Consider the following 25,314-nt stretch of genomic DNA (forward strand, 5'->3'; position numbering starts at 1 on the left):
CTAGTTTGCTATGCCTACGGCTGGCTCTGCTTTCAACTAGTAGATGTTCGAGATCCCAGCGGTCGGAATCCCGCCGGTCAGGAGACAGACGTCGGGAGCCCGACAGCCAGGATCCCGGCGGCGAGCGCAGCGTGTCCCCTCACGGACTCGCTGCGCTCGCCATGCTTCGGGTCCGGTCGCCACAGGTTTCTATTCCCCTCCGGATGGTGGCGTGGACCACCACCCAAGAGGGGTAACCAGATGGCGGTCAGGACTCTGACCACCGGTATTTCAGCTGGTGTCTGGATTCCGGCGTCGGTATCCTGACTGTCGGGATCCAGACAGACGATCAATTGTCTGCCTCCCATTATAACCACATAGGAATGAAACCATGTATTTTCTCCGGGAGGGACAAATTTCTCTGCTTCTGGACTTTTCTGTTAATTTAGGATTGCTGGCACCTGTGTTGAACAGGTTAAAGGATAAGAAAGGAGACACACACACACACACACACACCTCCCTCCCTCCCTCAGAAGGCACTGGCTAGTACCAGAGCCAGATGTACACACAATATACAGTATTAGCCAAAGGGTTCATGTGGTCATTATACACAGGTGCAGCAGTGAGTTTTGATCAGAGATGTGTCTCACCTGCCATAGACTTTTTACTCCAGAGTTTTAACTAGAAAAATGATTAGACTAATACAAAGAAAATATTTCTAATATATTATTCGTATTTTTTATGTACATCTACTGTTTTAATAAAAATTCTATTTCATAGAAATTAGTTTATGTCTGTATTAAGTATCACTTGGGTTTCTTTCACTATTATCACATTGACTATAATAATTCATATATAGTGCCCCCTGGCTTAGAGGGGTTTGATGTTGCATTTCCCACACATCCAATGTTTACTCTGCATTGCAAGGTGGCCAGAATCTAGATAGATCCCACCCCCATTTTCTCTGATCACTGGTGTGACCCCTCCCTCATGTCAGGGAGATGCTGTGTAACCACCAGCAGAGAGGATGCTGCTTTATTATCAGTGACCTTCAGATTCCCGTCTATGTGACACTAGGCTGCTGCTGTCCCGTGACGTCACGTGAGGACGTGCTGAGTTAAAGCTCCGAGAGGCAAGAGCAGCAGCAAAGCCAGAGAGCGACACATCAGAGCGGCTGCTTCTACTACAGGTGCCCGGGGATGGGGATCCTTAGAAGGAGTATCTAGATTGACTGGAACGGTGTAAACCTGAAGCTCTATGCCAAGTGCTGCTGCTGGGGAAGCTGATCTGTGCTACTGGAGTGAGCTTGTGACATAGAGAAGGTACAGAGTGGCAGGAGCTGGGATAATGGGAGTGGGCTGTTTTGCAGTGGTGGGTGTGCGACAGAGAGATTTGATACAATGTTATATATCTCCGGTGTTCGGGTTCTGTGGACACAAGTAACTAATACCTGTTCTTGCTTTTATTGTGCGCTTCAGTTGATATGTTAAGGTGTCTGCTTTTATTTATGTGGTAATTGATACTGTATGTTTTAAAAACCTGAGTGTTGGGAAATGTATTCTATCCGTATACAGTATACACACGCACTCACGTGTATTAGTCTATCCAACGCAAGTAGTTGTTGTTGATAATAATAATACTGTGTGTATTTTACTTCTTTACAAGCTATTTTGCCTCTTGATGATTTTGACTATTGTTTACAGAATGTGTTGATATGTTATATGATTGCTGCAGACCAGGTAGGCCCACTCCCAGTCATGTTACCTGTAACCAATGACCTGGACAATCAATCAGACATATGGTTTTAGAGCATTAAGCATCTGTTTTATAAGAGTATTAACCCTGAACAGCCAAGGCTAAATGGGGTGCAGAGGGGAAAACTGTAAGTCACCTTAAAAGATTGCCCCAGAATCTGTAAGTGCCCCATGAACCCTAAATTGTAACCAAATGAACCTAAATGATGAATTCCTGCCTCTTCCACACAGTTCTATACATTGCTGGATTGATTCTCTACAGCTCACTGGCCATAACAATGGCAGCCCCTCCCCCCACAGTAACAGGTGGCCAGTGGTCACTTAGCTGAAGCTAATATAGGGTTGTTAATTTGCGTAAAACTTATTACTAGTTGCTATGGCAAAGACCTCTGTTGCACTGACTGTGCTGTTACCATGCATGATCTTGCTGGTGTATCATGGTGCATTTAGAACTAATACATAAACCTAGTTTTGCTGTTCAAGGTGTATTGTAATTAAAATGAAACCTATATCAAAATGCATCTTGCTAAGGACACCACACTCTCGTCAGGGGTGGTCTGCACAGAGGCCACAGATGTCCCAAAAGCAGGACAAGATGTAAAAAAATAAATCCATAACCTGCATTGTTTAAAAAAAAACCCCAATAAAAACAATTGGTCACACGCACACAGAGGGAAATTCAGTTAGGTGTGAGATTTAGCCTGCCTCTAATTTGATGCTCTGCCTGATGCAATCAGAATCAGCTGTGAGAACCCTGCGCATTAAGCCTCAGGCAGCTATGCAAATGCGGGAGAAGCCCAGAGAGAAGGTGCTGCAGTCAACTTTGAGGGGCAGGACCAGCTAACGTGTCACTAGGCCTCGCTCCTGTAGCATCAAAATGCTGCATTCTGTGGATCAATGAGGTGAAAAGGTACAAGACTAAATTAAACTATTTTAGCCCAACCCCTCAAGCTGGAGCCACGTGTCCTGTGTTTTCTCCACATCCTACCCTCTTCACTAAGGCGCATCTAATATGGCAAGGGTAGGATATGCCACTAACCAACAAAATAACAGGTGGCGCTTGACAATCAATTGAAGTATAAAAACATTTATTTAAGTACAATAAATAAGGTTACAACACACTCCCGGGAGAATAAAATAATATGACAAAATTCACAATGATAAAAAATGTGCACTATAATAAGGCTTTCTTAATCAATTCCTCAGAAAACCAGTTGTAATTGGTAAACTTATATGCACATATTTAGTAGGTGACAGTGCCTGAAGGATTTTTACTGTATTAAATACACTTTTGATACAATCAAAAATTGAATATAAAATATATGTGTAAATAATTAATATAATATCATAACATGAGTCACTCACGCCTTAGTATACCAGAAGGTACAGTACACGTCACAAATCCATTGCTGTGGATTGTAGGTTATGAAGGTGCATTGGTGAGTTACCTCCGCTGGGATATGCACCTGCTTTACTTCTGGAGAGAACATTAGTGTGTGCGCCTGGTTTACACCTGGAAGTTTCACAGTGAGTTAGTAGTAAATGCTAGAATTAAAACTAGATTGACATATGCTTTATCTAGGACTGATTGCAAATATCACTGTATTAAGGTGAATTAATTGCAACTACATTATTATAGTATTAGAATTGGTGGGAGGGATTCAGCTCATTCAGCCAATCAGAAGTGGCCGATGGTCATCCTTTCCCATTCTGGAAAGGTGGCTGAGCACCAACAAGAGGCCCTGGTATGTCGTTTGTGTGATCAACATGGGATACATCTTATGCAGACACTCCCTTAATATGCTGTGGTGGTGTTTACGTGTCTCTCTCCAACCCCTGTTCTGCATCCCTAAGTGCACGTAAGCATTTGCTGCCATGAGTTCTTGGTGTGCAGGTGTAGTTGAGAGAGCAGAAATAGTACAAAATTTTGTTTGCGTCTAACGCCACAAGAACTCCACAAAGTATGAAGGTATCCTAAAATGCCAGGCCACTTTCCAGCCTAAAGAGCAAGCTCCCAAAAATAGGGAGGCTGTTATCAGTATAGGGTACAAGTTATTTTTAGTGTACACTTGAGAATGATTTCTTTGGAGGTGTTAATGTCACTTAAAGGACATCCACTCTGACCCAGAGATCATTTTTGGCAGTGGACAGGGAGCATTCCTGAACTGACAGTTCTGAGATGGGTTAAGAATAGTTTGTTCATAGTACGTAACCTTCTAGTGTAGAGGCAGTTGACTTTTTTTTTTTTCCCTGTTTTTCCTTCGGTGGGTCATTTGAATTGGTAAGATATATAGTAGTAAGACTTGGCAGCTGCACAGCCTGCTGGGAAGGAGAGCGATCCACCTGCTTATTAAAGCATGGCAATTCAGCCCAGAGAATGAATGCCACAACGGCATATGTAGGTGACAGGTACCATCCCTTTTGTTTTGTAGAACATAATAATAATAATAATAATAATAATAATAATAATAATAATAATAATAATAATAAATAAATCCTCCGGATAAAAAATGTGGTACTCTCTGTGGTGACTGAGGGGTAGATTTACTAAAGCTTCTAAAAATTAAAAGTAGTGGTGTTGCCCATAGCAACCAATCAGATTCTAGCTATCATTTCTGCATTGCAACTTAGAAAATTAAAAGATAGAATCTGGTTACTACGGGCAATACTGCCACTTTTCATTTTTAGAAGCTTTAGTAACTCTAGCACATAGTTACTGACTACCCCCACCAGTAGAGGTCAGCACAGCGGTGGGGGGAGGGTGTAGGGGGAGTGTAATCCACCACAGGGGGCGGGTGCATTGCATAGAAAGTAGAACGAGGGCGTGGTGCCTGGGATTGTGTCATCATGGCCACACCCCCACTATACAATGCAGAGATTGCCGGCATTATACAGTTGGGGGGATGACTAAAATTATATGATTCAGCGCAAATTGCGTTATCTGCTGCCTGGACTGCCCACCGCACTCGGATCGCGGGGTGCAGCTGGTTTTGGGAGACTTGTCCATTCTTCAGGGGGCGAGGGTGGGGGGGTTGTTACATGATTTTTGTGACTATTCAGGGAGGGTAGGCAAGTATGATCTACCCCCATATCTATTTTATCATGGTAAGTTATGGAAGTCATGGTTACCTTCATTACCTCTTTATTATCAGTAGCAACATACTTTACTAGATCTCAGGTTACATTTTTGCCAGACCTGTGTATGACCCTCATTCTGCCATTTCAGTTTATAGAACCTCTAGATTTGATATAGGCCTAGTAGTTTGTTTTGTATACTGACATAAATGGCTGCTCAGTGCCACAAGCCTCAGAAATGACACAGAGCAAACAGTGTGAATTATTAATGTGGAAGCTGTTTACAAGCACCCGGCTGATTTGCTGCAGCGTGGTTTGGATTATTGGGCAAAAAGCAGGAATGCTCTATATGCTAACACAATGGGATTGTTGTAAACATCCAATCACTCTACTGCTTTTTGTGAAACTATAAAACTTGTATTATTCTTGTTACTATTTTTAAATAAAACAACTGTACATGTTTTTTAATGACCAAGTCTTTTTGAGTAGCAAATGTCCCGAATTTCTTAGCGGGCCCCTACTATCTTATTTCGGTATCTGATCTGGCTTTAATTATCATAGGTTTCTCTATGGGCCACAGAGCTAAATGACTCTTTATAGCAGGTTTGATGCAAGGAACGCATGTGAAAAAAAAATAAAAACTCCCCAGAGATCATAAAATAATGATGTCTTGTCCATATTTTATTGTTTTTATTATAAATACTGTATAGTTGCTAAATGACAAATGCAGTAGGGTCTTGTAACGTAACATAATGAGTTAGAAAAAAGACAAGTTGCCCATAGAGTTCAACCTGTATTATATTATAGTCCCTATTCTATTCTGGTTAAATGCAGTATCCTCGGATAGATACTTTTTTTTTTTTTTTTTTTTTTTTTTTTTTTTACAGAAAAGCTAACCCATTTTTAAACGCATTGACCAAGTCCGCCATTACAGCCTTCTATGGCAGAGAATTCCAAATCCATATAGTCCTGACTGTAAAGAATCATTTTCTGCGCTGAGTATGAAATTTCCTCTCCTCGTGCCTTGTAATTATTCTTTTGAACTCTATCTGGGTCTACTACGGTATGCCGGCGCTCGGGATCCCAGTACCCAGCATACCTGCGCCGGGATCCTGACCGCCAGTATACCTGCAGAGGGGTGAGCGCAAAAGAGCCCCTTGCAGGCTCGCTGCGGGCGCACTACGCACAGGGAAAAAAGTTGTCGGTATGCCGGCTGTCGGGATTCCGACACCGGTATGCTGAGCGCCGGGATCCCAACAGCCGGCATATCAAGTGCCACGTCTCTATCCAGCGCAGTGTAATGTGTAGCAAAGTATGTATCAAGTTAATAAAGATGTTGTCTATTTAGTGTATAAATGAGTACTAATATACATACTTTTATTAGTGCTTGGTATCCATGTATAGTATAATAATCTATGTCCTGACATATTAGTCCTTTATCACGTAAGCTTGCAAGCAGGGCTCGTACTACTTTGTCTGTGATACACAGAATGGTAGTTGCTCAAATCAATTTATAGGTCCATCACAGGTGCATATAAGGGAGGGGTTTATCTAGACTAGAAAAACAAAAAATTCCCCTAGTACACCATAAATGTATCAGCAAAAGGCACATACGTTTTACCAGAGTTTTGACTATAAAATTCTATGAAAAATACAAATAAGATATTATAAATATCTTCTTTTGTATTATTCTTATAATTTTTATAGTCAAATTATATATTGGACCATGACCGGTGAGGCACAGTGCCTCATCTGCCTACCTTGTTCTACACATGTCTGTTCAAAATTCACCAAATTTCCAGCAGTATATACTGCTGCACCTGTGTATAATGCCCACATGAACTCTTAGGGCAGGGCTGGCCAAACCGGTTATCGAAATCTACCAACAGTTCATGTTTTCCAGGCCTCCTGGAGATCTGTAGAATTGGCAGTTGGGAATGAATGCAGCACATCTTATGCTGCTTTCACATCGCAAAACCTGCTTTTGAAACTGTTCTTTAAACGGGTCTGAGCAGTTAAACCCCCTTCACATCACATGTTGTAACCAGTATATTACCATTTCATTACCGTTTTGGTACCTTTTCATACTGAACCCGTTTCACCCATAGAAAACAGTGGTTGTCATTATAAATGGACTTTTCTGGCTCACACATTATTAATAATTATGAATGAATTAATTATTAATAATTTGGATAGTCGTACGATGGAACCCAGCAGCTTGAAGCATTTTAACCATGTTTTTATATACGAGTGCATCCTTGACTGTCCCAGTTATTTGTCTGCAGATTTCCTCATCCCCCTCTGATTCTTAGCAGCTCCCTAACCTCTTCATCACTCCAAGTTGCCATTGTATAATATATTTGCAGTAAGAAAACGCTTCTAAACCCACTCTCGTGTGTCTGTGTTCTCCTCTAGCTTCCTGCTTCTGCCTGGTGACATCACACATGGAGACAGCCTATCACCTCCTGTGGCTTGGACATACCGTTTCAGAGCCATTCACACTGCACAGTGAAACGGTTCTGAACCGGGTAGGACCCTGCTTTTTAACCGTTTCAAAATACCAGTATTTTGAAAACTGTAAATTCAAGGTGGCCCTTTCACATCGCAGCTAGAACAGTTTAGGAAGGCTGAAAAATCGCAAATTTACCGGGTTAAAGCTGCGGTGTGAAAGGGGTATTAATTAGTAGTGACTACATCTGTGCACCAGCTAGGTGGTCTGGAAAATTTGAACTGTTGGTAGATCTCAAGGACTGGTTTGGCCAGCCCTGTCTTAGGGTCATATATTGTGTGTACATCTGGCTCTGATTCTAGCCAGTTCCCCCAAGCCATTTACCTCACTGCATGTCCCTGCATCCTAAATTACATGATGATAATAGTAATGCAGATATCTGTTATTTGTAAACCTATGGTATGCTACTAGCCACAGCAAGGTGTCTTTGCTCTGGTGGTCCTACACTACATGATAATAGCACCTATTTTGGGTCATACATTTATGTATTTCTAAATTGAGATTAACTTACTTGGAGTCAACCAAAGTTCCAACAATATGGCAATCCACTACCTCTTTATTATAATCATATGGGAAGGGCAATCATAGCATGTGTTTGCTCTGGGCGTCAAGCTTCGTTGGACTGTTGGATGAGGATAGTCCTGTCGGTTATATCTGTACTGGGCTCCACTATTTCTGATGGCAGCCCTTGGCTATCCTATTATTACTATTAATTGTAATGCACAATGCAATATGCTGAGTCCTACTGTGTGTGTGTGTGTGTGTCAGTAACCTAATCACACTCCATGTGTAAACCAATGTCAATTCCAAATAAAATCCTGACTACTTTTATATAATGTGTTAATGTTGAACTGAAATCTATATTTTAGGTTGAGTAAATGTTTGTTTTTTTGAAAGTATTAACATCCTGCCTGTTCATATGTAGGCTTCCCTGAACCCCGGACACTGCCAGTCTCTGGAGAATTGCAGCATCCATGCAGTAATGCTCTGTTTCTCGTTTGTTACAGATTAGTGCATCATGGGGGCGGTGGTTATAGATGACAATCCATCTACAGTAAAAGCTCCTGATGGCGGCTGGGGCTGGGCAGTCCTTTTTGGCTGTTTCGTCATCACTGGGTTCTCCTATGCTTTCCCCAAAGCAGTCAGTGTATTTTTTAAGGAACTTATCAGGGAATTTGGCATTGGCTACAGTGACACCGCATGGATATCTTCTATCTTGCTTGCAATGCTGTACGGAACAGGTGAGTCTTCAGAACAATAGGATAAGTGTGATTGTAATATATCTGTATATGCACACTGCGGAAATTTTCCAAAGTCTCACACAGAGACATACTGATGAGATGTGGTGTTTGGCGACATAACAAATATTTATAAACCCCTTTTAGATTTTTACAAAAGTCTGATATGATAGTATGGGGGAACTGTGATTTGTTTTACAACATATGGGAATGACCGCCGATTCACATTCTGGTTTGCATTGCAAAGAATGGGAAAGGAACAAAGTTTTCTGGTGCAGTGGTATGTTCCAGCATGTCAGCCCTGCTACACTCTTATATATTCCTTTCACACTGCAAGTAGAATAGGGATTGCTGATCCCTTCTGGTTCAGTAACATGGGTAGGGATAAAGCATGCTGCAGCTGTACATAGAAGGGTGCAGATGCTGTTCATAGTGCCTAGTGCGTCTTACACTAAACGTTGTGACTTTTGTAGCCTCATGGTGTGTCATTCATGAAATGTCTAATTACAGCATGAGGCTACGGTATTTTAAACACCTAATTTAATTAACGATTACATTATGCCTTTTGTATGTAGCCTTATAGAACAACTCCAAGGCACATCTAATGCTTGCGGCTACGCCTGTGTGTATGTGGAAATAAGTGTCTTTGAAAAGCATATTATTATCACCTTCATAGTTAAACGGGGCATGCCATACTCTATTTTTCACATTGCATATATCTTTTTATTTTGTGCAGCTTCTTATTTGAACTAATTCTTTATCAAAACATTTTTTATTCGCTGTAAGTGGACTGTGCTTAGGTCTGTTGGAGAAGCCTGCATGTTTTCTTTACAGAGCTGGATGAGCCAAGCCAGGATAAGGCTATGTAATCCGGCCACATATTGGGGTATATTTACTAAGCTCCCGATTTTGACCGATTTGGTGTTTTTTCTTCAAAGTGTCATCTCGGGAATTTACTAAGCACAAATCTCGGCAGTGATGAGGGCATTCGTATTTTTTTGGAAGTCAAAGAAAAAAAATACGAATGAATACACCATCGGTCAAATACGCCTGTTATTTGATAGAACTCGGTCATTTACTAAAATTTGTATTTCACAAACACTGCCGCCAATAGCCGAACACTGCCGTGAATAAATACAAATCGTAAAAAAAAAGCAGATTTAAAATAGACCTGCTTTTTTTTTACCGTGTTCTGATAGTCATGCACGGATCCGTGCATGTTTATCAGTGGTAAGGGGTGTGAAAGTGTTAAAAAATGTTTTAAAAAATGCGTGGGGTCCCCCCTCCTAAGCAAAACCAGCCTCGGGCTCTTTGAAGCCGGTCCTGGTTGACAAAATATGGGGAAAAAAATGACAGGGGTTCCCCCATATTTCATCAACCAGCACCCCGGGCTCTGGTCCTGGTTCCAAAAATACGGGGGACAAAAAGCGTAGGGGTCCCCCGTATTTTTAAAACCAGCACCGGGCTCTACTAGCCAGGTACATAATGCCACAGCCGGGGGACACTTTTATTGTGGTCCTGGCGGCCCTGGCATTACATACCCAACTAGTCACCCCTGGCCGGGGTTCCCTGGAGGAGTGGGAACCCCTTAAATCAAGGGGTCCCCCCCGCTCCAGCCACCCAAGGGCCAGGGGTGAAGCCCGAGGCTGTCCCCCCCCCCATCCAAGGGCGGCGGATGGGGGGCTGATAGCCTTGTGTAAAAAATGAGTATTGTATTTAGTAGCAGTACTACAAGTCCCAGCAAGCCTCCCCCGCAAGCTGGTACTTGGAGAACCACAAGTACCAGCATGCGGCGGAAAACCGGGCCCGCTGGTACCTGTAGTACTAGTACTAAAAAAATACCCCAATAAAAACAGGACACACAGACCGTGACAGTATAAGTTTATTACATACATGCACACCTCCAAACATACATACTTACCTATGTTCACACGAGGCTCGGTCCTCTTCTCCATGTAGAATCCTAGGGGTACCTGTGAAAAAAATTATACTCACATAATCCATTGTACCTTCTGTTCTTTGTATAATCCACGTACTTGGCAAAATAAAAAAAACGGAAACCCGACCAAGCACTGAAAGAGGCCCCATGTTTACACATGGGACCCCTTTCCCCGACTGCCAGGACCTCCCCTGACTCCTGTCAAAGAGGGTCCCTTCTGCCAATCAGGGAGCGCTACGTTGTGGCACCCTCCTGATTGGCTGTGTGCTCCTGTAGTGTCTGTGAGGCAGCACACGGCAGAGATACAATGTAGCGCCTATGCGCTCCATTGTATCCAATGGTGGGAACTTTGCGGTCAGCGGTTGACCGAAAGTAACCTCACCGCTGACCGCAAAGTTCCCACCATGGCTGGGGGGGGGACCCCTTGATTTAAGGGGTTCCCACTCCTCCAGGGTACCCCGGCCAGGGGTGACTAGTTGGGTATGTAATGCCAGGGCTGCCAGGACCACAATAAGTGTCCCCCGGCTGTGGCATTATGTACCTGGCTAGTGGAGCCCGGTGCTGGTTTTAAAAATACGGGGGACCCCTACGCTTTTTGTCCCCCGTATTTTTTGGACCAGGTGCAGAGCCCGGTGCTGGTTGTTGAAATATGGGGGAACCCCAGTCATTTTTATAACCCATATTTTTACAACCAGGACCGGCTCAAAGAGCCCGAGGCTGGTTTTGCTTAGGAGGGGGGACCCCAAGCATTTCCCCCCCCCTACTTTTACACTATTTTTCATTTATTTAAAGATGCACAATGAAACCCTGCTTGGATCTCACAGATCCGGCCGAGTTTCATTGTTGTAATGTCGGCAGTGTTTTACTATTCACTCCCGTAAAACACTGCCAAAAAATACGAATGGCATCGACATCGGTAAACACGAAAATGTAAAATACGGCAGCTTAGTAAATGAGGCGTAATAAATTCAAAAAGTTGCAATTTTACACATTCGATGTCATTCGTGTTTGAACTTTAACCTCATTCTGAAAATTACGAATTTTAGTAAATTTACCCCATTGTGTCTGGCTGCTGAGTGATGACAGACTGATAGTACTGCAGGCCTTATAGTACTGCTGTCTGCTTGACCATCCGCCTATCTCAGAAGCAGTAAGCCAGTATGTAGGAGGAATAAATAGGTCGTTTGTGCTGGGATATTACCTTGATGGTTTTAAAGTCCATAAAATGAAAGCAATTCTGTAGCTGATGTGGACATTGTTTTAGAGGTACCGGTAACATTCTTCCACCTGTTCTCCAATTGAGAAACATTGAATTTATGATGATCATACTTTTAACATCGGTTAATTGTTTTAAACCTAGATTCCTGATATTTTAAAATCAGTAGGAAAACCTGAGCAGATGTCCCTGGTAAAATGGGTTTAATTAGGAGATGTATTATTATTTGACTGGAGTGCAGCAGATGTGTTTCCAGCCTAACCCATTTCACCCTGATACATTTCTGATCCTGTGTTTTGTACGTTAGATGCAACACTTTCCAAGTTGATTTAATGATACATTTCTCCTTGCGGGTGATTCATTATTTTCATAATTGTGTAGCTGTTAGTACGGAGTACATACACATGCTAAATCTATTCTCATTAGCGGCTTATCTGAAGTGGTTAACGGGGTATAAATCTGCCTTGGTCGCACACACCCTGCAGTAACAAAACCTAATCCATTTTTAGTGACCGGATTAACCTGTCCATCAAAAACAGTATACAAGCATAATCTACCTTTATTACCTGTAAACAAATGGGCTTGCTATTAGAGGGTGTGGCTGTTGCATTGGCTGATCAGGCTGTTACAGGAGCCTTGCTTTGAACAGAAGCACAGCTATAAAAGTTTTGTTACTGCATAAATATATAACACTTGGGTAATCTTAATAGTAAGGGTTGAATCTCTCATGGTGTGAACGCACCATCCTATCACATGTTAAAAAACCCAAAACAAAATAAACTTTAATGTGTACTTGTCTTCTTTATTGGGTAGGAAATTGATTCCCATGTTTCTTGTTGTGCAGGTCCTTTGTGCAGCATCTGTGTGAACCGGTTTGGGTGCCGGCCAGTAATGATGGTTGGCGGTCTTTTTGCCTCACTTGGGATGGTGTGTGCATCTTTTTGTACAAGTATCATTACGATCTACCTCACGGCTGGAGTCCTCACAGGTAAGTTACAGCAATACCTCTACATAATCACACTATGTCCATATGTAAATTCAGAGTGGTATTACAGGTGTACACAATGGGCCTTATTCAGATGTGGTTGGAGTTGCTATAACTGCTGCTTCCCGTATGATAATGCAGCAGGAGGTCTCTATTACAAGCAGTTGTATTGCTAGAATGTAGTATCGTATTTCTCAGTCCCCATCAGGCGGCTTGCGGCGCACATGGTGCTGCCCATTGCAGAGGCCACCAAATCTCTGTCCTACGATGCAGATGCCTGACCTCTTCCCACCCCCTAAACTACGGCAACATGCCTCCGTTTTCACAAATGGAGGACGTCGACGCCCTACAGACAGCAGCAGACTGTCTATCACTGACGGTCTGCTGCTGCTCTGCATCTATGTCGCAGGACCAATTTGCGCATGTGCAGAGCTGGTCATGTGCATGCGCAAAGAACCAAAAATCGGTACTTTGCAACGATGGGTCCTGAATTGGGCCCAATGTCTGCTCAAGACCAGACTATGCATCCTTTATGCTGGACAGTGTGATCGGTTGGTATTTCTAGAACAGTTATTATAGATCATATTTTCTATATATAATGTGGAGGGTATTTATAAAAGATGTTAAATTACTGTAATTATAACGCTTTATTTCACCTAGACCTTTTAAAATCTGAATCCATTTTGAAGATTACGATTATGGATCTGTGATTGATGAAGACCTAATAGAGAAAAATTAGGAATTGCTGGTAACCCAGTTTTGCCTGTGAAATAAGTTTTGGTAGAGGGGATACTTACAGGTTTTTTTTATTTAGATGAGTAACAAAGTATAATTTAAAGCTAGTGGTGTAGGATGGTACACTGTAGCTGTTTTCAGGACTTTTGTGTAATCCGTACAGATCTAGGCTTGAGCACCCCCTGCAGGTATACAGGTAAAATACAGTGTAATGTGTATACTGTAAGTTGTAACTCTGCAGGTAATTTATAGTATTAGTGAGTGATGATATTGTAAGGACGGGGGGTTAAAATATGGCAAAGACCGTGCAGGGATTCAGTCAGAGGCCGTACTGTAGAAACTTATAAGGTGACCCACCTTCACCTCATTGGCTGTGTGAGCTCATGCCCACCATTCTTCCACGAGTACTAAGGAGATGGCAAATTTATCTTTGTGTGGTGCTGCAAGAATGAGATGGTACAGTGGGGAATGACCCATTGGTGCTTCAGGTCTCTTCTTAGCACTGATCTAATTATTTAATAGCTGGAAGGTGGGTGGGCAGTGAAGACTGTCAGCGAGCATAAACTAAGGAGCTAATGAGCCATAGCTGGGACAGGATGCAAATGGTAAAATTGTGAATCCCTGTACAGACAATTGTGTCACAGGTTGAAACTCTTATAGAACATGGCTGATTTTAGATAAAATTTAGTTTTCTATTTATGCTACTGGTTACTTGCACAGTGTATTTGTTACTGATGTATTATAATACTATATGTGCTGGAGAGCCACTGGGTGCATACAGAGAGAAATTTGCAAGCTGTGCTCATAAAATGTTAGTGTCATGGTATACGGTAAGAATCCGGACAGTCAAAATCCTGATTGATATCAGTACTGGCCTTGGGGCTAGGGTTAGGCTGCAGGGGTGGTTGGGGTTAGGCTGTGAGAGAGGGAGGTTTGGGTAAGGCTGCAGGATGGGTGGGTTTGGGGGTAGGGTAAAATACTTACTGCGATTTACCGAGATTCTGACCATTGGGATCCCGCTCTCCCTTCCGACTGCCATACCCAACCCATTATATTTTCTCTATCGTCCTAGTGGATGCTGGGGTTCCTGAAAGGACCATGGGGAATAGCGGCTCCGCAGGAGACAGGGCACAAAAAGTAAAGCTTTAGGATCAGGTGGTGTGCACTGGCTCCTCCCCCTATGACCCTCCTCCAAGCCTCAGTTAGATTTTTGTGCCCGGCCGAGAAGGGTGCAATCTAGGTGGCTCTCCTAAAGAGCTGCTTAGAAAAGTTTAGCTTAGGTTTTTTATTTTACAGTGAGTCCTGCTGGCAACAGGATCACTGCAACGAGGGACTTAGGGGAGAAGAAGTGAACTCACCTGCGTGCAGGATGGATTGGCTTCTTGGCTACTGGACATTAGCTCCAGAGGGACGATCACAGGTACAGCCTGGATGGTCACCGGAGCCTCGCCGCCGACCCCCTTGCAGATGCTGAAACGAGAAGAGGTCCAGAATCGGCGGCAGAAGACTCCTCAGTCTTCTTAAGGTAGCGCACAGCACTGCAGCTGTGCGCCATTTTCCTCTCAGCACACTTCACACGGCAGTCACTGAGGGTGCAGGGCGCTGGGAGGGGGGCGCCCTGGGAGGCAAATGAAAACCTTTTTTGGCCAAAAATACCTCACATCTAGCCTCCGGGGGCTATATGGAGATATTTAACCCCTGCCAGAATCCGTTAAGAGCGGGAGACGAGGCCGCCGAAAAAGGGGCGGGGCCTATCTCCTCAGCACACAGCGCCATTTTCCCTCACAGAAAGGCTGGAGGGAAGGCTCCCAAGCTCTCCCCTGCACTACAGAAACAGGGTTAAAACAGAGAGGGGGGGGGCACTAATTTGGCGTTAGAAATATATAAAAAAGATGCTATAAGGGAAAACACTTGTATAAGGTTGTCCCTATATAATTATAGCGTTTTTGGTGTGTGCTGGCAAACTCTCCCTCTGTCTCTCCAAAGGGCTAGTAGGTCCTGTCCTCTATCAGAGCATTCCCTGTGTGTGTGCTGTGTGTCGGTACGTGTGTGTCGACATGTATGAGGACGATGTTGGTGAGGAGGCGGAGCAATTGCCTGTAATGGTGATGTCACTCTCTAGGGAGTCGACACCGGAATGGATGGCTTATTTAGGGAATTACGTGATAATGTCAACACGCGCCAAGGTCGGTTGACGACATGAGACGGCCGACAAACAATTAGTACCGGTCCAGACGTCTCAAAAACACCGTCAGGGGTTTTAAAACGCCCGTTTACTTTAGTCGGTCGACACACACACAGACAGGGACACTGAATCCAGTGTCGACGGTGAATAAACAAACGTATTCCTTATTAGGGCCACACGTTAAGGGCAATGAAGGAGGTGTTACATATTTCTGATACTACAAGTACCACAAAAGAGGGTATTATGTGGGATGTGAAAAAACTACCGTAGTTTTTCCTGAATCAGATAAATTAAATGAAGTGTGTGATGATGCGTGGGTTCCCCCCGATAGAAAATATGGGCGGTATACCCTTTCCCGCCAGAAGTTAGGGCGCGTTGGGAAACACCCCTTAGGGTGGATAAGGCGCTCACACGCTTATCAGAACAAGTGGCGGTACCGTCTATAGATAGGGCCGTCCTCAAGGAGCCAGCTGACAGGAGGCTGGAAAAATATCATAAAAAGTATATACACACATACTGGTGTTATACTGCGACCAGCGATCGCCCCAGCCTGGATGTGCAGAGCTGGGGTGGCTTGGTCGGATTCCCTGACTAAAAATATTGATACCCTTGACAGGGACAGTATTTTATTGACTATAGAGCATTTAAAGGATGTATTTCTATATATGCGAGATGCACAGAGGGATATTTGCACTCTGGCATCAAGAGTAAGTGCGATGTCCATATCTGCCAGAAGATGTTTATGGACACGACAGTGGTCAGGTGATGCAGATTCCAAACGGCACAAAGGTGTATTGCCGTATAAAGGAAGAGGAGTTATTTGGGGTCGGTCCATCGGACCTGGTGGCCACGGCAACTGCTGGAAAATCCACCGTTTTTACCCTAAGTCACATCTCTGCAGAAAAAGACACCGTCTTTTCAGCTTCAGTCCTTTCGTCCCTATAAGAGTCATATCTGCCCAGGGATAGAGGAAAGGGAAGAAGACTGCAGCAGGCAGCCCATTCCCAGGAACAGAAGCGTTCCAACCCTTCTGACAAGCTCTCAGCATGACGCTGAGACCGTACAGGACCCCTGGATCCTACAAGTAGTATCCCAGGGCTACAGTTTGGAATGTCGAGACGTTTCCCCTGCGCAGGCTCCTGAAGGCTGCTTTACCAAGGTCTCCCTCCGACAAGGAGGCAGTATGGGAAAAATTCACGAGCTGTATTCCCAGCAGGTGATAATTAAATTACCCCTCCTACAACAAGAAAAGGGGTATTATTCCACACTATATTGTGGTACTGAAGCCAGAAGGCTAGGTGAGACCTATTCTAAATTTAAAAAAATTTGAACACTTACAAAGGTTCAAATCAAGATGGAGTCACTTAGAGCAGTGATAACGAACCGGGAAGAAGGGGACTATCTGGTGTCCCGAGACATCAGGGATGCTTACCTCCATGTCCCAAATTTGCCCTTATCACTAAGGGTACCTCAGGTTCGTGGTACAGAACTGTCACTATCAGTTTCAGACGCTGCCGTTTGGATTGTCTACGGCACCCCGGGTCTTTACCAAGGTAATGGCCGAAATGATGGTTCTTCTTCGAAGAAAAGGCGTCTTAATTATCCCTTACTTGGACGATCTCCTGATAAGGGCAAAGTCCAGGGAACAGTTGGAGGTCGGAGTAGCACTATCTCGGATACTGTTACAACAGCAGGGGTGGATTCTAAAGATTCCAAAATCGCAGCTGATCCCGACAACAAGTCTCCTGTGCTTAGGGATGATTCTGGACACAGTCCAGAAAAAGGTGTTTCTCCCGGAAGAGAAAGCCGGGGAGTTATCCGAGCTAGTCAGGAACCTCCTAAAATCAGTGCATCATTGCACAAGGGCCATGGTAAAAAAAATGGTGACTTCCTTCGAAGCAATTCCAGTCGGCAGATTTCATGCAAGAACTTTTCAGTGGGATCTGCTGGACAAATGGTTCGGATCGCATCTTCAGATGCATCAGCGGATAACCCTATATCCAAGGACAAGGGTGTCTCTCCTGTGGTGGTTACAGAGTGCTCATCTTCTAGAGGGCCGCAGATTCGGCATTCAGTTTTGGATGTTGGTGACCACGGAGGCCAGCCCGAGAGGCTGGGGAGCAGTCACACAAGGAAAAAATTTCCAGGGAGTGTGATCAAGTCTGGAGATTTTTCTCCACATAAATATAGCTAAGGGTAAATTTATAATGCTCTAAGCTTAGCAAGACCTCTGCTTCAAGGTCAGCCGGTATTGATCCAGTGGGATAAAACATCACGGCAGTCGCCCACGTAAATAGACAGGGCGGCACAAGAAGCAGGAGGGCAGTGGCAAAAACTGCAAGGACTTTTCGCTGGGCGGAAAATCATGTGATAGCACTGTCAGCAGTGTTTCATTCCGGGAATGGAAACTGGGAAGCAGACTTCCTCAGTAGGCACGACCTCCACCCGGCAGAGTGGGAACTTCATGGGGAAGTTTTCCACATAATTGTAAACCGTTGGGAATTACCAAAGGTGGACATGATGGCGTCCCGTCTGAACAAAAAACGGGACAGGTATTGCGCCAGGTTAAGAGACCCTCAGGCAATAGCTGTGGACGTTCTGGTAACACCGTGGGTGTACCAGTCGGTGTATGTGTTCCATCCTCTGCTTTTCATACCTAAGGTACTGAGAATTATAAGACGTAGAGGAGTAAGAACTATACTCATGGCTCCGGATTGGCCAAGAAGGACTTGGTACCCGGAACTTCAAGAGATGCTCACAGAGGACTTAGGGCCTCTGCCGCTAAGAAGGGACTTGTTTCAGCAAGTACCATGTCTGTTCCAAGACTTACCGCAGCTGCGTTTGACGGCATGGCAGTGGAACGCCGGATCCTAAGGGAAAAGGCATTCAGGAAGAGGTCATTCCTACCCTGGTCAAAGCCAGAAAGGAGGTGACAGCACAACATTATCACCACATGTGGCGAAAATATGTTGCGTGGTGTGAGGCCAGGAAGGCCCCACGAAGAAATTTCAACTCGGTCGATTCCTGCATTTCTTGCAAACAGGAGTGTCTATGGGCCTCAAATTGGGGTCCATTAAGGTTCAAATTTCGGCCCTGTCGATTTTTCTTCCAGAAAGAAGTGGCTTCAGTTCCTGAAGTCCAGAAGTTTGTCAAGGGAGTATTGCATATACAACCCCCTTTTGTGCCTCCAGTGGCACTGTGGGATCTCAACGTAGTTCTGGGATTCCTCAAAACACATTGGTTTAAAACCAGTCAAATCTGTGGATTTGAAGCATCTCGCATGAAAAGTGAACATGCTCTTGGACCTGGCCTGGACCAGGCGAGTGTCAAATTGGTGTTTTTTTTCTCAAAAAAGCCCATATCTGTTTGTCCATTCGGACAGGGCAGAGCTGCGGACTCGTCCCCAGTTCTCTCCCTAAGGTGGTGTCAGTGTTTCACCTGAACCAGCTTATTGTGGTGTCTTGCGCCTACTAGGGACTTGGAGGACTCCAAGTTGCTAGATGTGGTCAGGGCCCTGAAAATATAGGTTCCAGGACGGCTGGAGTCAGGAAAACTGACTTGCTGTTATCCTGTATGCACCCAACAAACTGGGTGCTCTTGCTTTTAAGCAGACTTTTGCTAGTTGGATGTGTAATACAATTCAGCTTGCACATTCTGTGGCAGGCCTGCCACAGCCAAAATATGTAAATGCCCATTCCACAAGGAAGGTGGGCTCATCTTGGGCGGCTGCCCGAGGGGTCTCGGCTTTACAACTTTGCCGAGCGGCTATTTAGTCAGGGGCAAACACGTTTGTAAAATCCTACAAATTTGATATCCTGGCTAAGGAGGACCTGGAGTTCTCTCATTCGGTGCTGCAGAGTCATCCGCACTCTCCCGCCCGTTTGGGAGCTTTGGTATAATCCCCATGGTCCTTTCAGGAACCCCAGCATCCACTAGGACGATAGAGAAAATAAGAATTTACTTACCGATAATTCTATTTCTCGGAGTCCGTAGTGGATGCTGGGCGCCCATCCCAAGTGCGGATTATCTGCATTACTTGTACATAGTTACAAAAATCGGGTTATTATTGTTGTGAGCCATCTTTTCAGAGGCTCCGCTGTTATCATACTGTTAACTGGGTTCAGTTCACAGGTTGTACAGTGTGATTGGTGTGGCTGGTATGAGTCTTACCCGGGATTCATAAATCCTTCCTTATTGTGTACGCTCGTCCGGGCACAGTACCTAACTGAGGCTTGGAGGAGGGTCATAGGGGGAGGAGCCAGTGCACACCACCTGATCCTAAAGCTTTACTTTTTGTGCCCTGTCTCCTGCGGAGCCGCTATTCCCCATGGTCCTTTCAGGAACCCCAGCATCCACTACGGACTCCGAGAAATAGAATTATCGGTAAGTAAATTCTTATTATATGTAATATAAAGATATTCAGCTAGAAAAATGTTACTAACAAATTCATAGTGTTATATACTTGTCATTGTGTGTAGTGTTCTACATTTATAGTAATCTTCTCTGTCTACAGCAGAGTTTCCCAATTCTGCCATTGCAGTCCAGGTTTTAAGGATATCCACGTTTGAGTCCAGATGGTTAAAACAAATTGACTGAAGTACTAATTAAGTCACCTGTGCTAAAGCATGGATATCCTTAAAATCTGGACTGTAATGGCAGAGTTTGGGAAACTCTCGTCTACAGTATCTAACTTTGAATACATTTTCCTAGTTAGCTAAGTTTGCTCTGTTTTTGTATTGTAACAGGTTTAGGCCTATCACTGAATTTCCAGCCTTCACTCATCATGTTAAATCGATACTTTGACAAACGTCGCCCACTGGCCAATGGATTAGCAGCTGCTGGGAGCCCTGTATTTCTCTGTGCCCTCTCTCCCCTGGGGCAAATTCTGCAGTATGAGTTTGGATGGCGTGGTGGGTTTCTTGTACTTGGAGGACTGCTTCTTAACTGCTGTGTATGTGGTGCCCTAATGAGGCCATTAGAACCACCAAAGAACGAAAAAGAGGAGACCAAACAAGTAAAACAAAACAAACCTAAAAAGCTACTGGACTTCACAGTGTTCAAAGACAGAGGCTTTGTCATATACACTCTAGCTGCTTCTATTATGGTTTTAGGGCTGTTTGTACCACCAGTATTTGTGGTGAGCTATGCAAAAGACATTGGGACGCCAGACACAAAGGCTGCTTTCCTCCTCAGCATTCTTGGTTTTATTGATATATTTGCAAGGCCCACCTGTGGTATTCTCGCTGGACTGAAATGGGTCCGACCACGCTGTGTCTATTTTTTCGGCTTTGCTATGATTTTTAATGGATTCACAGATCTGATGGGTTCCATGGCAGATACTTACGGAGGACTGGTTGTGTTTTGCATCTTCTTTGGGATCTCGTATGGGATGGTTGGTGCTCTGCAATTTGAAGTCCTCATGGCAATTGTTGGCACTCAAAAGTTCTCCAGTGCTATTGGACTAGTGCTTATGGCGGAAGCTATAGCTGTCCTAATTGGACCACCATCCGCAGGTAAATATCTTTTATGGCCACTGACTTTCATAAAAGGCAACATTATCTAGTATAACTTTATATTCCCTTTCCATTCTAATGAAATAAAATATGGGGTCACCCCTATAGCTGTTTATTAATGTAACAATGAAACCTAGTGTTAGGGTATTTCTTAAAACAACAAGCATACTCTGGTTTGAAATATGTTAAAGATGTTGCCTGACAGTCCAGTAAAATTCTACCAATATAATGTATATATGACATTGGTCTTCATCTCCTTCTCTTCGATGTGTTTTTTGATGTGACCAAGGATAGAAAAACCTGTAGTCGATCAGATCTAATTTCACAAAAAAGCACAAGTGATTTCAGGAGGTGCATGTTCTGATCTTGTGTTAGGAATTGACATGTTAATTGAAAAGGACAGTGTCATGTGAGGATGGGAACAGAGAACAGGAAGTCTGCTTGAGCGTTATGCTAGCCATACATCCGGAAGACATCGTTCCAACCAGCCAACTAGTTGGCTGGTTGGAACAATAATCTGGCAGTGTGTGGGTGCAAATGATTATCAGCAGTTTGCTCCCACACGCTGAAAAACTGCCAGAAACTGTTGTTCCAACTAGTTGGGAAAATCAAACTTTCCCCCCAACTGAACGATAAGTAGGCAGACACTGGCCAGCAGTGTCCTCCTATATCTGTCACACTACCTGGATCCCCGGCAGCGGCAGCACTGTGGAGCAGCAGCCGGGGCAGTTCATCACTTCTGCCCCTGTCATACCGGGACCCCCAGCAGTGGCGGCAGAGCGGGAGGAGGTTCAGGGGCAGCTCTGCAGTTCATCACTGCTGGCGTGCTGCCCCTGTCACTCCCGGACCCCCAGCAGTGGCGGCAAAGCAGGAGGAGGTTCAGGGGCAGCTGATTACTGCTGGGTTGCCCCTGTCACACCGGGACCCCCAGCAGTGGCACCCCTTCCATGATCACTGCATCCCCCCCGTGCATTCGCGCCACTGGGTGGTACAGTGGCTGGGCATGCCTTATGCGGCGAAGATGCTATTGCCGGCGGGGTCAGGACTGGGGCAGATGCATGGTGCCGACCGTTGTGTCCCACATGAGGCAGGCTGCGCTCTCCATGTACTGCAGGCTAGGAGGGAGGTGACTGCGCCTCGCTGACTGCTGTAAACACCGTGCTGCTGCACCTCCACTCTTGGGACATTTGTGGAGCTACTACTCCTGGCTGCAGTGCCCCTGGCATTATCAGGGCTGCTCTGTGCCCATCCCCTGGTTGTCAGTGAGAGGAGGGAGCGCTGACCTGTGTGCTGTACTAATGCAGGTACATCCACATATATTGCAATACTACAGTGTACCCCTCTTCCACCCCCCCCCCCCCCCCCCCCCCCCCCAATATAGAACAGGCTCTACCTGGCGTAATGTGACAGATGTCCGAAACTATGTATCTGCTTGTGGTAGTTGTAACTTATATATATAAAAAGCATCTATTTGTTACTTTCTACAAAGGTAAATTAATTCCACTGTAATGCAGTAGTTCAACAGTTCAGTCCTGTTGCCTAGATAACTGAAAACCTGTCAATAGCATAAAAAAGCATATTGAAATATATTTCTAAAAAAATTATTCAAAACATGCAAAGTAGGCAGACACTGTCCGCCTACTTCTGTGACATCACGAGTTGGAGAGAAGTTGGCTGGTTGGATGAAAAAGTTGCTTAGGTGTGTGTGTGTGTGTGGCAGCGTTTAATAGGCCCTACACACTGGGTGATATGAGTGAAAGATATGAACGGTATCTTGTTCATTAATGACGGGGGGAGTGAAGAAACTTTACTTCCCCTGTCACTGCTCCCCCGCTGCCGGGTCGCCGATGGGCAACTCGGCGGCGGATCTGCCAGTGTGTAGGGCCCATTAGTTGAACGGTTGGTCAGTTGAATGGTTGGAGGAAGGCTGGTCTGATGTATGGCTAGCATTTGTAATAGAGTAGTGTCTCTCAACAGCATGTGATAGTAATGTCACTCTCTTTCCTATATAACAGACGTTATATTTCCACCTTATTTTCACAATGTCACCAGTATAGGGCAATATTTTATTAGTCTATGGAGAATCGGCCAAAGTCCAGACATATTAGTCACCTGTTACGTAACCCACAGATGGGATGCGGTCAAGATCCCGCCGGACGGAATCCCGGCGGTCGGAATACCGACACCGGAATCCCAACCGGCACAATCCCGACATATTCTCCCTCTGTGGGTGTCCACGACACCCATAGAGGGAGAATAAATTAGTGTGCCGAGCGTAGCAAGGCACCGTGCCCACAGCGTGGGTTGCCCCCCTGTCGGGATTGTGCCGGTCGGGATTCCGACCGCCGGGATCCCGTCCGGCGGAATTTCGTACTGATCCCCCACAGATAGTGGAAATGCCTATTTTGTAGATTAGTATTCAGAAACTAGTGAGCATTGCATGGCATGAGTATTGGCCCCTGGACCTTATTCAGGCTTGTTAGCAAACCAAAAAAAGCACACTGATGGGCAAAACCAAGTGCAGTGCAGGTGGGGCAGATGTAACATGTGCAGAGAGAGTTAGATTTGGGTGGGGTGTGTTCAAACTGAAATCTAAATTGCAGTGTAAAAATAAAGCAGACAGTATTTACCCTGCAAAGAGAGACTATAGTCCACCCAAATCTAACTCTCTCAGCACACGTTACATCTGCCCCACCTGCAGTGCACATGGTTTTGCCCATTAATTTGCTCTTCTGGTTTGTTAACAAACCTGAGTAATGCTCCTTGTTCACTTTTAAGGATGTTAACTGAATAACGTGTTCACGTACATTCCTCCAAACGTTCGCTTAAAAAAACACTTTTCTTAAATCTAGGATTTGTGTGTACTATTATTTTTACTGATAATTTTACTTTTTTTCCTGGTCATTTTTAGGTAAAATTTTGGACGCAACTGGAAGATATATGTTTGTTTTTATCATTGCTGGTGTTGAAGTAGTCACTTCTGCGCTGGTTTTAACAAGCGGCAATTTCTTCTGCATCAAGAAAAAACCAGATGAACCGCACTGTAAAGAGGAGGTGGCAGAAATAGGCATGATCATAAAATCAGAAGACCAAGCACCTGAGAACAAGAAGGAAGAGTCGGCAGAGGTAGAAGAGTTTTTAAAACAGGAGGAAAAAGACAAAAATGGTGAAGTAGTGACTAACCCAGAGACATGTGTGTGAAGGCTGATGGATATATATAGAAAATCCTTCTTAGTTTTAGGGCTGTACCAGTTATTGATCAGCCAAACGAAACGTGCGTAATATGGCAGAGCAAAGTCCTCTTTTTGGTTAAGATTGTAATATTGTACTATTACACTAGTAAACTGTAACAACCCATCATGCTTTTTTTTTTTAATTTTTTGTTGGTTTGGGTTTATACAATTTCTCGACCTTTTTTTTAATTTTTTTTTTCTTCTCTTTATTTTTACAGTTTGTATTGTAAATTGCTGATATCATTTTATTTATGGAATTTCTTTTCTGTGATATTTGCACTGAGAAGTGAGTAAATTTATATCTGCATATAAACACATTTTTAAACAATGTATTGTATCATTTATTTCTTGCCACATGGGAAAAGCAAATTGGGAGGTTTGTCACAATGCTCATGTTCTGAACCAAAGGTTCCATCCTGAAAGCGCCCTAACGGTCCAGGTTTTAAGAATAACCACACTTGGGCACAGGTGACTTAATTAGCACCTCAATCAATATGATTTAATATCTGTGCTCAGCAGGGGCGGATTGTCCATAGTGTTGTGGGAAGATTCCCGGTGGGCTGATGTGCACGTGGGGCTTGTTTTGTTTGTTGGCTTGTTAGGGGTGGTACTGCTGCCTTGGTTAGACAGTATACCTCTGGTGCTACCCATGTGAGACCACTTCTACAATTTTTCCCAGGGCCACTATAATTTCTCAATCCAACCCTGCCCAACTTTGATAGAGCGTGCAATGGAATATGCTAGTGCTACGTAGATGTTCGTAAATAAATGAATATATAGATGTTACAGCCAAGAATTATAAAACCTCTTGGTGTCACTGGGCCTTTCAATCAGCAGTGGAACTTTGAAACAAATTGTACTACCAAAAGCAATATTATACATTTATTTCACTTTTTCCTGTGGGGGCCAATTTTTCTTTTCTTCTGTGCAATGTTTTTCAACTGTGCTTGCGT

At 44.2% G+C, this 25,314-nt stretch overlaps 1 protein-coding gene across 1 annotated transcript; it reads left to right on the top strand.

Moving 5' to 3' along the window:
- Positions 1–970: 970 nt before the first annotated feature.
- Positions 971–24,689, top strand: SLC16A3 (solute carrier family 16 member 3). Its single transcript, XM_063961243.1, has 5 exons — positions 971–1,301; positions 8,325–8,558; positions 12,555–12,698; positions 20,361–21,128; positions 24,040–24,689. The coding sequence occupies exons 2-5, from the start codon at positions 8,336–8,338 to the stop codon at positions 24,327–24,329; spliced, it is 1,425 nt and encodes a 474-aa protein (XP_063817313.1). The 5' UTR covers positions 971–1,301; positions 8,325–8,335; the 3' UTR covers positions 24,330–24,689.
- The last annotated feature ends 625 nt before the right edge of the window (positions 24,690–25,314 follow it).

Source organism: Pseudophryne corroboree, chromosome 3 (genome assembly GCF_028390025.1).
Source record: "Pseudophryne corroboree isolate aPseCor3 chromosome 3, aPseCor3.hap2, whole genome shotgun sequence".
NCBI lineage: Eukaryota > Metazoa > Chordata > Amphibia > Anura > Myobatrachidae > Pseudophryne > Pseudophryne corroboree.

Coding starts and splice junctions, on each gene's coding strand:
- SLC16A3 (XM_063961243.1), top strand. CDS start 8,336: ATGGGGGCGGTGGTTATAGATGACAATCCATCTACAGTAAAAGCTCCT. Junction 8,559..12,554: donor TGCAATGCTGTACGGAACAG/GTGAGTCTTCAG, acceptor CTTGTTGTGCAG/GTCCTTTGTGCAGCATCTGT. Junction 12,699..20,360: donor CACGGCTGGAGTCCTCACAG/GTAAGTTACAGC, acceptor GTATTGTAACAG/GTTTAGGCCTATCACTGAAT.